The 12,558-nt window shown below is 49.0% G+C and overlaps 2 protein-coding genes across 3 annotated transcripts in view; one reads left to right on the forward strand and one right to left on the reverse strand.

Annotated features, from left to right (window-relative positions):
• The window catches only part of LOC311235287 (uncharacterized protein), a 35,949-nt gene extending 30,688 nt beyond the window's left edge, over nt 1-5,261 (reverse strand). For both annotated transcript variants that reach the window (XM_084322708.1, XM_084322707.1), the window contains exon 1: nt 5,003-5,261. The gene's annotated coding sequence lies outside the window, so the exon portion shown is untranslated. The remainder of the gene's footprint in view (nt 1-5,002) is intronic.
• A 5,148-nt stretch (nt 5,262-10,409) lies between these two features.
• Nucleotides 10,410-12,558, forward strand: part of LOC311235813 (heparan sulfate glucosamine 3-O-sulfotransferase 2-like) — a gene marked incomplete at both ends in the record, with an annotated part of 52,234 nt that continues 50,085 nt past the window's right edge. The window contains one exon of the mRNA XM_084323313.1: nt 10,410-10,936. Within this exon, the coding sequence (XP_084179439.1) occupies nt 10,410-10,936 (527 nt within the window). The remainder of the gene's footprint in view (nt 10,937-12,558) is intronic.

Here is a 12,558-nt window from a genome sequence, read left to right on the forward strand (position 1 = left end):
AGAGAGATGTCCTCGCGGCCATGAAGACGCTCGCCGTCCGCGCGGAGAATATCATGGTAGCCCGAGTGGCCCTGTCTAACATGCGACAGGGACACGAGGAGCCCATCCGGTCGTTCCACGCCCGCTTGAAAGGGCAGGCGGACACATGCAAATACGAGATGAACTGTACAGGGTGCAATCAAGTCAACGACTTCACAGAGGAAATACTACGTGACGTGATCGCCCGCGGCATCGCGGACCAGGAAATACAGCTCGACCTGCTTGGTGAAAGGAACCAGAATATTCCGTTAAGGGACATGATAGAATACATTGAAGCAAAGGAGTCTGGGAAGCGCTCAGCGTCGCGCCTACTCGACCCCCAGAGCACGGATATGGTCAGTAGCTCATACCGTCGGGGGAAACAGCAGGATCTCCGCACCAGAGGGGCTACCAGGCCTGAGACACCGAAGGCCAAGCCTGAAGGAACGTGCGTTTACTGTGGCGGGATGGGCCACGGCAAAACGCCCCTGTGGCGCGCCAGGCGCGACGAGTGCCCCGGATATGGCAAGACGTGCCGGAAATGTGGCCGCCAAAACCACCTTGAGAAGGTCTGCCTGGGTGGTCGGTCGGATAAGCCCCCGTTCGAGAGGACAAACGAGGTGTCCGACGAGCAGACGGCAGCCTTTGTCGAGCTATGCACGCTCACCGTGGCCAGCGCGGGCGACCAGCTACACACGCTCCCCCTCGCTCACCACCTATACGACGATATGTGTGACAAGTGGATGAAGCGCACATCCAACCCGCAGCCCTACATTAACCTCTCCCTCACTGCCAAGCGTGAGGATTACAGAGCACTGGGCTTCGACCTCCCGAAACGCACCCGCACGGTAACCCTGCCTGCCATGGCCGACACGGGGTGCCAGAGCTGCCTGATCGGGATAAAGGTAGCACAACGAATGGGCCTGAGTACGGAAGACCTCATTCCCGTGTCCATGACCATGAAGGCGGCGAACAACGAAGGCATTCGGATACTCGGCGCCGCGGTGGTCAGATTCTCCGGTGACAGCAACGATGCTCGGAGGTTGGAGACGCGCCAAATCGCGTATGTGACGGACTCGTCCGATCGCATATTCCTCTCCCGCTCAGCCTGCGTGGATCTGGGTATGATCTCCGACAGTTTCCCAACACTTGGGGAGGTGAATCTGGCGACCTCAGGACTATGCGACTGCCCGCAGCGTGCGGAGCCGCCAACTAGGTCGACCACGCTCCCCATGCCGGCGACGGAAGCTAACAGGGAGGCCCTACGCGAGCACCTACTCAAGGCATACGCTCAAAGCACATTCAATACATGCCCCCACCAGCCCCTACCAAGAATGTCTGGCCCGCCGCTCCGTCTCATGCTCGACGAGAACGCGACGCCGGTCGCCCATCACACCCCCATCCCCGTAGCCATACACTGGCAGGATGAGGTGAAGGCGGCCCTCGACCAGGACGTTCGCCTTGGGGTGTTGGAAGAGGTACCTGTTGGTACACCGGTGACGTGGTGTCACCGCATGGTGATCTGTGCGAAGAAGAACGGCAAACCGCGACGCACAGTTGATTTCCAGGCACTCAACAAGCATGCGTTCCGCGAAACCCACCACACGCAGTCCCCATTCCACCAAGCAAGACGCGTGCCGAGCGGGAAACGGAAAACCGTGTTCGACGCGTGGAACGGCTATCACAGCGTCCCACTGCACAGAGATGACCGCCACAAGACAACGTTCATCACTCCGTGGGGGCGCTACCGATACCTCTCGGCCCCGCAGGGGTACATGGCATCGGGGGATGGTTACTCACGACGGTACGACGAGGTGGTTGCGGACATTGGTAACAAAACCAAATGCGTGGATGACACACTGCTGTGGGCTGACACGATCGAGGAGAGTTACTTCCAGGCGATAGAATGGCTGGATGTGTGCGGCAGGAACGGGATCATCCTCAACCCGGAGAAGTTCGTCTTCGGCGCGTCCACGGTAGACTTTGCGGGCTTCACGATCACCATGGACAGTGTACGACCGTGCGGCCGCTACCTGGAGGCGATCCACGACTTTCCACGTCCACGCAACATCACTGACGTCAGATCATGGTTTGGGCTTGTCAACCAAGTGGCCTACGCCTTCAGTATGGCCAAACGTATGCTGCCGTTCCGGACACTCCTGCAGAGCGGAGCGCGCTTCGAGTGGTCCCCAGAGTTGGAGGAGATATTCTGCGAGTCGAAGGACATGATTGTCCAGGAGATCGAGCGCGGTGTCCGCATCTTCGACAAGTCCAGGCCGACATGCCTTGCCACAGACTGGTCGAAGGAAGGCATCGGATTTTGGTTGTTTCAGAAGCACTGCCTGTGCACACCAGTTAGACCTTTCTGCTGCACCGACGGGTGGAAGATCACCCTAGTCGGCAGCAGGTTCACGCACGCAGCGGAGTCCAGATACGCGCCTGTGGAGGGCGAGGCCCTCGCGGTTGCAGACGCCCTAGACAAGGCGCGCTACTTCGTACTGGGCTGCGAGAACTTGATTGTGGCAGTCGATCACAAGCCGCTACTGAAACTCCTTGCGGACAGAGCACTTGACGACATACCCAACCCCCGCCTCAGGAACCTCAAGGAGAAGACCCTGCGGTATCGCTTCCGCATCGTCCATGTCCCGGGCATGAAGAACAAGGTGGCAGATGCCATGTCCCGCAGGCCGGTCGGCACCTCGCGGCCGTCACTCATGAACCTTCCAGACGACAGCGCCGCCGAGGTGACCCACCTCTCGCCCAGCATGCACACCGACGTGCTGTCTCTCCTGCGCCGAGCTGAGCCGGAGGACGACAGCGACATTGAGGATGGTGACCTGACGTGGTGCGCCGCGGGGCTGGAGTCATTACGGTCTGTGACATGGGATCGTGTCAGGGATGCCACTAGCAGCGACGACGATATGCGCGCGTTGGAGGAGATGGTGGCTGATGGCTTTCCTGAGTCAAGGGTCGGGATGCCGGAGGCGATTCGCGGCTTCCACCAGTACCGTGAGGACATCACATCCACTGACGGGGTGGTCCTGTTCAAGGACAGGGTGATCATACCGCCTTCACTACGAGGTGAGGTACTGAGCGCCCTCCATGCTGCACACCAGGGCGTCTCGATGATGACGGCTCGCGCGGAATCCTCTGTGTTCTGGCCGGGCATGTCAGCCGACATCAGCGCCGCTCGGAACAGCTGCGAGCAGTGCCACCGAATGGCGCCCTCGCAACCTGGGGCCCCACCGACCCCGCCCATCCCCGCCGTTTACCCATTTCAGGCGGTGTGTTCTGACTTTTTCATGCACAGGGGGGTACACTACCTCGTGACGGTGGACCGTTACTCGAACTGGCCGATTGTCTCAAGGACATCAGGCGGAGCTCCAGACCTCATATGCCACTTACGTCGCGCCTTTGCGACATACGGGACTGAAGAGCTCTCGTCAGACGGGGGGCCTGAGTTCACCTCTGCCGAGACCAGGTCTTTCCTGCGAAGATGGGGCGTTCACCACCGCCTCTCATCAGTGGCGTTCCCCCACAGCAACTGCCGTGCGGAGATTGGGGTGAAGACCATGAAACGGCTGATCACCGACAACACTGGCCCGAAGGGCGACCTCGACACCGATGCTGTGCAGAGGGCGATTCTGCAATACCGCAATACGCCTGACCCAGACACGAAGATTTCCCCGGCCATGTGCGTGTTCGGCCGCCCGATACGTGATTTCATCCCGATTGCCCCCGGAAAATACAGGCCGCATGAGACTTGGCGCGAGACGCTGACAGCGAGGGAGGAGGCCCTCCGCAAACGCCACATCCGCACAGCGAGCACCTGGGCAGAGCACACTAAACGCCTCCCTCCGCTCGTAGTGGGGGACTTGGTCCGTGTGCAGAACCAGACAGGGCTCCACCCCAACAAGTGGGACAGGACGGGCTGCGTCGTGGAGGTGCGTCAGCACGATCAGTATGTGGTCAAGATTGACGGCTCCGGCAGGGTCACGCTTCGGAACAGGAGATTCCTGCGCAAGTTCTGCCCGGTTCGCGATGACCGGCTTCCGCCCCGATCGATCTATGATGATTTGCCAATCCGCGTCGCCGCGCCAGTCCCCGTCGTCATTCCTCGGCTGCCTGGCCTCACACGCAGCTCTGGGTTGCCCGTGACGGGGCCTCGGTCCGGCCTGCCACCTGCACCGCCGTCGGCAAGCTCTCCTCAGCGCTGGACACGGCCCACCTCTGCCCCGCCGGTAACACCGGCTCGGGACCCGTTGCCGGCCCCCGTGGCCCCGGTGGCTCTGTCTCCGCCGCCGGACGTTGTCGCGTCGCCGCCGCCGCTGGCATTGGGATTACGCCGGTCTGCCAGGGCGACCTGCGTGCCCGCCTGGCACAGTGACTTTTCTATGGACTGACTTTACGTGGGTGGTGCTCATGTTGTATGCTATACTTGTTGGTTCGCAACTGGTGCACTTGACTGCTGTTTACTGTTTGCTGTTGCAGTGTTACTATTCTAGGATTGTTTTATTTTAGCCTTTATTGTCGTGTTAAAGACTCGGGAGGAGATAGGGAATATTGCACTCCGGTTACATATTGGTGCACGCACCGGAAAGGGAAGTAGTTAGACTACTGCTATGATGTAAACAGACACACGTTTCCCCCGGCTCATGACTTGTTTGATTATTGTCATTTCGCCTATTAAAGCAAGTGAACAAATAGAATGTTGTTCTTATTTAGTGTTGTGTATGTCATAAATGTCACTATGAATTGAAAATGGGGGACCCTGATGTAAACAAGACAAACGTCTTTCTCTGGTCTGCAATCCCTTAACAATTATGTGTATTGAGCCGTACTGTATTGTACCCATTCTGCAATCTGTTAAATAAAGTTTTCATTCATTCAACAGGAACAAGTTGCAGTCACAAGCTGATGACATGACATTTGCATAAAGTGTAACACTCAAGTTTGACGCTGTTTGACGAACAATGTTACTTACCCTTAGCTGCCAGAGGTATACCCTTCCTGCTGACTTGTTGTACACAATTTGTAAGTCGCTTAGGTGGATAAAAGCGACAGCTAAATGACTAAATGTAAATTATTACGGTAGTATTCCACCACTTCACTCACAACCACCGTATTTACGAGAAATGTAGGCTACTTCATCCTACTCCATTTGTAACACTTTCAGTACAAAGTCAAACACTCAGTTCACAAGGAGAGAACAGGCTAATTAAGCAAGGTAAACATCTACAGCCTAATCCTTCGCTTACAACGAGACTACAGCATTCAGAGGAAGCGGTACAGTTTCACTTTCACAGATCGGGACGCCCCTTACTGTTGACATTCAGTAATGCACTGTCATAATTCAACCACCAGATGGAGGCATTGCTCTAAGAAAGAGTTTATTAGGAGCAAACGGTCATTGTCGATGAAAATCTAACTTATTGACATTTTATTGAGCCTGATCACTAAAGCATGATTTAAACCAGCCTACAAACATGCCAAATCCCACTAACATACAGTTGATTACCGTCATGTCAAAATCCCCTCCACAAATGGGGGACCCTGATGTAAACAAGACAAACGTCTTTCTCTGGTCTGCATCCCCTTAACAATTGTGTGTATTGAGCCGTACTGTATTGTACCCATTCTGCAATCTGTTCAATAAAAATGTCATTAATTCATTCATCCCGTCTCCCCCACCCGGCCACCCACAACCCCAGCCCCCTCTAATGTAAAAAAAAATCTCCTTTTGTTTTCTCTTTTTATGATGTTCTCTCTTTCTTACAGTACTGTATATTTGTATGTCTCTAAATGTTTTGATGAAGTGAAAATGGAGGACCCTTATGTAAACAAGACGAAAGTATTTTTCTGGTCTTCATCCTCTTAGCAGTTGTTGTATAGAGCTGTACTGTATTGTACCATTCTGCAATCTGTTAATAAAGTTTTCAATCAATCAATTAATCAATCAGTCAGCAGCACCTGTTTTGTGTGTGTGTGTGTGTGTGTGTGTGTGTGTGTGTGTGTGTGTGTGTGTGTGTGTGTGCGTGTGCGTGCGTGCGTGTGTGTGTGTTGTTTGCTTGTTAGTTTGTAAAAATAATTATAATAATTTGTGCATGGGCCTACATGGATTATTCTTGAAATGGCTTGCATTTATATAACAGCTTTTATCCAAAGTGCTTTACAACTTGTGCCTCACATTCACTCACACATTCACACACCTCCGCCGGCGACTCTCCCTCCTGAGCCACTGTCACCCTTAGTGATCTGATTATGCCTGTGTGTGTTAGAAAGAGAGAGAGAGAGAGAGAGAGAGAGAGCATGTGTGTTAGAGAGAGAGAGCATGTCTGTGTGTGTGTGTGTGTGTGTTAGAGAGAGAGCATGTATGAGAGAGATAAGCAAAGATGAGCCCCTAAAGGATATTCAACTTTTAATGGAAGAACAAAACAGAAGGAAAAGATAACTTCACAAAGGCAACATGAATATACATAGATCCAAAAGGACAAAGATCAACACTTAAATCCAAAGAGAAGAGGGTCTATACCAGAGAAAACAAAGTAGCAAGGAGCCAATGGCCGACATCAGCTAAATAGGCTAACTGCAAATAGAGTAGCCAGGTACTGACACCAGGCCACACACCGTTAGCTACTACAACAGCTAGCCGGCCCGTTTGGCTCAATATAACGTTAGCTACGTTAGCTAGCCGGCCCGCTTTGGCTCAATATAACATTAGCTACAACAGCTAGCCGGCCTGTTTGGCTCCCGAGAGAGAGAGAGAGAGAGAGAGAGATATCCACGGCGGGAATAGAATAGAGTGCATTAAAAACTCACCAAACGTCCAAGAGGATGGAGACAACCGCGTGGAGTTGACGAAGTTCATCTGCCGAATGACCGTCCTCTTCATCTTGGCATAACAATGCTGCACGCGCTCTCTCTAGGTTAGCTAACGCTAGTTAGCCTTTAGCTAAGCTAGCTACTAGCCGACATCATCATGGCTATCCCGACTGAACTACACGTTAGCACTCGATATTATAACGTAGCTAAAGCTAACTAGCTGTCCCTGCCTTTAGCTAAGCCGACATGGCTAGCCTGACTGAACTGTCTAACATGCAACAACTTTCATCTTCAGTCCATCTGCCGAATGACCGTCCTCTTTGTCTTGGCTGGCATAACTAAGCATAACCTCCAAAGCTGCACGCGCGAAATAGTCAAACGCAGCTGACGCACGCCGGCGTACACATGATGTAACCCCTCCCTTCGTTGAAACCAATAGTATGTCTGCTGCAGAGCCCCAGAGCTCCAATAGTGAGTATGTCTGCTGCAGAGCCGCAGAGCCAGGAACAAGTCAGACACATTCTACAAACGTGTCTAATGTGAAATATATAAGCATATAAGCTAAACTAGATTTTAGGTCTGTGATGAAAAAGGGCCTCGCGGGAAGGGGGGCCTCGCAAAAAAAGAATAATAAAAATAATAATAAATAAAAAATATTTATTTTTATTTTTATTTTTATTTTTTTTTGTGAGGCCCCCCTTCCCGCGAGGCCCTGTGCGACCGCACTGCTCGCACACCCCCTGAGGCGGCCCTGACTACAATTCTGTACATACATCTCATTAGCATTACACTCAGTAGTATTGAATGTTGTATATTTTGTACCCAGTTGAATCACCTGTACATTGCTATATATTGCTGTTGCACTTTACTGCTATACATTTGCACTCTGGTTGGATGCCAAACTTCTTTCCGTTGTACTGTAGTGGTGCTCTAGATAAGACTAGAGGCTCAGATTGCATCTGGTGTATAGTGGAGCTACGAAGGTTTGACGGAGGAAGATTACTTCTGTAGTTCTTCAACTAAAAGCTGTTGAGCACCGGGCATCTTTGAATGGGCTTCTCCTCCATCATTCTAGCCACGTTGGACTCAGCAGACACACCATTTTTGACAGAGCTGTCACATGGTAGGGAAATGAGGAAGCGCAGAACTCTGATTGGCTATTATTGACGGATGATGACCGCCAGAGAAGTTCAGTAGTGGTCAACTTCTCCTGCGCAGATGGTCATCGACCATCTGAATATCTTTCCAAGGTCACTCCACTCTATGGGAAATTAATGGACGTCTGGTGACTTGATGGAGTTGCTCCGTGTATAAGCACAGTCAGGCTGCCATCACCCTCCAATATACCCAGGAGGATTTCTCTGGGGATAAGGGTCTGGTTTGGAATTCATAACCTGACTACAGTATGGGTCAGACAAACTTTAAGAAGTAAATATGAATTGAAAAACAAATGCTCATTATGTTGTTATTAGATAGGAAAGTGCTACTTGATATGCATGAAAAACTACAGTCGTGCTTCAGGAAGGGAACCTTTTCTTTGTATTTTTATTTTATTTGCCAAGCTTGGGAGAGAAGGCAGAATACTTTGTTTAAAGGCTGAGCTGTATAATCATTTGTGTAATGAAATAATGGAACACTACGCCGGTATTTTTTGGTGTCTTATAAACCTGTGAGGGTTGGTCATTGCATGACACAAAAATACAAATAATCAGTAGCCAGTGACTGAAGTAGGCTATATCAGTATATGTAGTATCTATCCACATCTGTCTGTACATACCTGCACATAATCCTGTTTACATATCTGTAGATACTATACATGTATCTCTCCCTTACCTACTCTTACTAGTTACGCTGCTGGCCAGTGTGACTTACGACCATAGTGTCTTTATATCACTGTACATATTAATACTACAACTCTGATTAGCACTATACTCAGTAGTACTAATTTATATGTTATACCCAGTTTAATCACCTATAGCTACATACATTGTATATTACTATTGCACTTCACTGTTACATTTGCACTCTGGTTGGATTCCAAACTTCTAGTGTGATAATGACATAATGACAATACATTTGAATCTACAGTAATCTAATCTAATCTAATCTAATCTAATGAAGGCTAGGATACTATAGGCTATTAGTTCACAACATAATCCAAATCAATCTGTACAATCTAACAAAGAGATGGTATCGGGGATGGGCTTCTCAAATAGAGACCACATGTCTCTGTGACTTAGCTGTGACAGATGTGTGGTGGCAGAGCCACAACAAGCTGTACACTCAGCAGAGGTGATTATCACATTTAATCACTGGCCCCCTATCGCCACGCTGACACCGTCCAGCCAGGCTCCTCGCCCCGAGGTTTGATTTACCCGCCCTCTTGCCGGGGGAAAAAACTAATTCACGAGACGGATTGCTGAGCGGGCCTCTCCGACCGGCCCTATAAATCATTCTTTAATCAGAGGGCCCTGAGATTGGGCGCAGACGCCCCATGGGAGCAGCTCTGACACCCCGCTCCTCCCCGCCCCTGCGTGCCTCTCTCTCCAGACTTCTCCTTCTCTCCTCCGGCTCCTCCCCGCCCCCGCGCGCCTCTCCAGACTTCTCCTTCTCTCCTCCGGCTCGTACCACGTGTTTCTGTCATCGTGGAAGTGAGAGGGATGACCTGGGCTGGGCGAGGTGCCCAAGACCCCCCCCCCCCCCACACACACGCAGAGGGGAGTGAAGTTATTCTCAGTGTGGGCGATGTCACTCTACAGGCCGACATCATTGCTCTACTTTGTTCTGCCTAGTTCAGGTGTCCAACCCCTTACCTATCCATTACAACTCGATATGTGTTGTGTGTGTCACAAGCCGGTAATCAAATAATCAGTCATCATCTCCTCAGTAATACACATCACATTGTTTACTGCTGCAACCCACAGAAAGCATAACGCCTCTACATCAGCCCTACAGTTTGCATCTCAGGAAATTAGCAAGGCGTTGATAATAGTGTAGTAGTTCTAATTAGTCCTGTAATTCCCGCCTACAATGCAAGTTAAATAGCTACAATTCTTTGTAAGAGAGCTAAAAGTGTGTAGAAGCTATATATACCTAACAATGGATTACAGGAACACTGGGGCTTTGTGTGGATGCATGGCTGAGTACTAGGCCGAGTAGTTTTTTTTAAATGCAAAGATGCTCTGACGTCAGGACGTCGAAACATCTTTCCCTCGCGCCGGTGCTTTTGGAACAGACAGTCTCGTGAAGTTGCCAGAGAGCGCGCGCTGTGTGTCTTGACGCACTTTGCATTTTGCGCTCGTGCGTAATGGCACGCGGCAAACATCCAGAAAAGGATATCGAAGACTTACGCAGTGGAGAATGTGTTTAATTGACGAAACGAGAAAAAAAACGACACTAGGGAGGTTGTTGGCATGCTCTAACGAAGAGATGGAAGTAGTGTGTCAACTTACAAGATGGACAAGCTCTACTCTTTTAATAGTAGAATTATAGTTGACTGTGTTGAGGAGGGACATTAATTTAAAAAAACAAGAAGAAGAAAAACATGCACTATCCATATCTTTGGAGAGATGGCATGCGTGCTCCTCCTCAGTCGAGCTGTGCCGTCCTCATACAGGCTTATAAGAACATGTATTTGTTTCTTCTCCCTCTTTATGTCATATGTCTGCTACTGTATCCTGTTTTCTTCTGATGCCGTTATGCAGAAGTCGGAGGATCCGACGACGACGCCCGGCTGTCGGCGTGTCCAGGTCGATGGAGGAGGCAAAAGGCTTCTTCAGAAATCTCTCTCCTCCTGCGCGTTGCCTCGTCTCAACGCGAGGCAGAACCAGAACACCGACGCGTCTCCACGGAACACCGAGCGAAAGACCCGTCCACGTCCCGGTGGCAGCGTCCAGAACGACACGTCGGCGGGTCCTTCGACGGGTAATGTAAAGTTTGGGAATAAAAAGTTGCCAAAAGCCATCATAGTTGGCGTGAAAAAGGGCGGCACGAGGGCCGTGCTGGAGTTCATCAGAATCCACCCAGATGTGCGCGCAGTCGGCACCGAGACGCACTTTTTCGACCGGAACTATGACCGCGGACTAGACTGGTACAGGTGAGAAAAGAAGAGGCGTTTCTTACCTACCGAGGTGTAAAGGCGTGTTTTTACAAAAATTTTGAATTAGATTACATTCAAATATTGTCATTATACAGCAAGTACAACGGAAATAAGTTTGGCATCCAACCAGATTCAAGATTCAAGAGGTTTATTCATCACATAAGACATTATAGATAGTGAAATGGAGGTGGCCATGCCCGCTTCGATTGTGCAAAAAAAATAAATAAAATACAAATAATAATAGAATAGAATAGAAATAAAATAGACATGATAAAAGTACTACGATAAAATACAAAAGGTAATGAGTCCTATGTACACTATTATACAATATACAGTTATACTCTCACTATGCTATCCTAATATACTATACAAAAACATCCAGTTATGTTTTTTTTGAGAGCGCGAAACGTATAGCAGTAAAGTGCAACAGCAATATACAAAGTACATGTGATTAAACTATAGGTACAAAATATACAAGTTAGTTGAGTGCTAATCAGATGTATGTACTATATAAATATATAGACAGTATGACTCAGTATGACTATATACCACTGGCATGCTGTGTAACTAATAAGAGATATGTTCATAGTAAACGACTATGTGCAGGTAAGTACAGATGGAGGATAGGTATATGCTAATAAATATATATGGTACAGCATTATAGTTATCATAATCATATTGGGCTAAGGCTAGACCGTTGGTTTACAGCTCTCCTGATACATTTGTTGGCCTCTCCAGATTATGTTTAGCCAAATCCAAATTTAAAGGGGGAACACCAATCGATTTATCCAAACGTTGGTATACGCCCAAATGCAGAACTACTATGGTCTAAGACAGTCCAAAATATATTGGTGAACATGAACACATACACGCACGCACACCAAATGGGCTCCATAACAGTGAGTTGGGAAATATGGTGAAGATGACACAGAGCACCCAGGATAAAGTTCAGTGTAGGCCTACATTTTCTGTTTCAGAACTGAGAACTGTAGAATAAAATTTATTGGTATAAAAACCCACAAACGTTCTGTGGGTCCACAACGTCTCCCATTCATTATATGGAGCAGCTTCAGACCTTTTATCCGATTACGTTTGATTTTTATTCCTCTGGTTTCTGGCTTTGAGTGAGAGTCATAAATATTGATTAACATTCCTACACCATTAACATTTTGAATGCGGGTGCTGTTTCCCTTTTAAAGGTGTGCTACACAGATTTGGAAGAGACATTTGTTTACAATGTCTGTAATAAGTTACAAAATATTTACTGTAGCCTACATGCAATGCAGTTGAATCGTCTTTAATCGAATTATTTTCATGTACTTTGATCCAAACATATGAGACTTCTTTGAATACATTTAGTAAACTGTGGGCCCTTGCAAACAAGAGCAGTGAATGATGTTTCAGGTAGTTTTCTAGCACCAAACAGTGTTTAGTTTCTTTGGCATCAAACAGTGTTTCAGGTAGTTCTCTTGCATCAAACAGTGTTTCAGGTAGTTTTCTAGCATCAAACAGTGTTTCAGGTCGTTTTCTGACATCAAACAGTGTTTCAGGTATAGTTCTCTGGCATCAAACAGTGTTTCAGGTCGTTTTCTGACATCAAACAGTGTTTCAGGTCGTTT

The sequence above is a fragment of the Notolepis coatsorum genome (genome assembly GCF_963971535.1).
Source record: "Notolepis coatsorum genome assembly, chromosome: 10".
In the NCBI taxonomy this organism is placed as follows: domain Eukaryota; kingdom Metazoa; phylum Chordata; class Actinopteri; order Aulopiformes; family Paralepididae; genus Notolepis; species Notolepis coatsorum.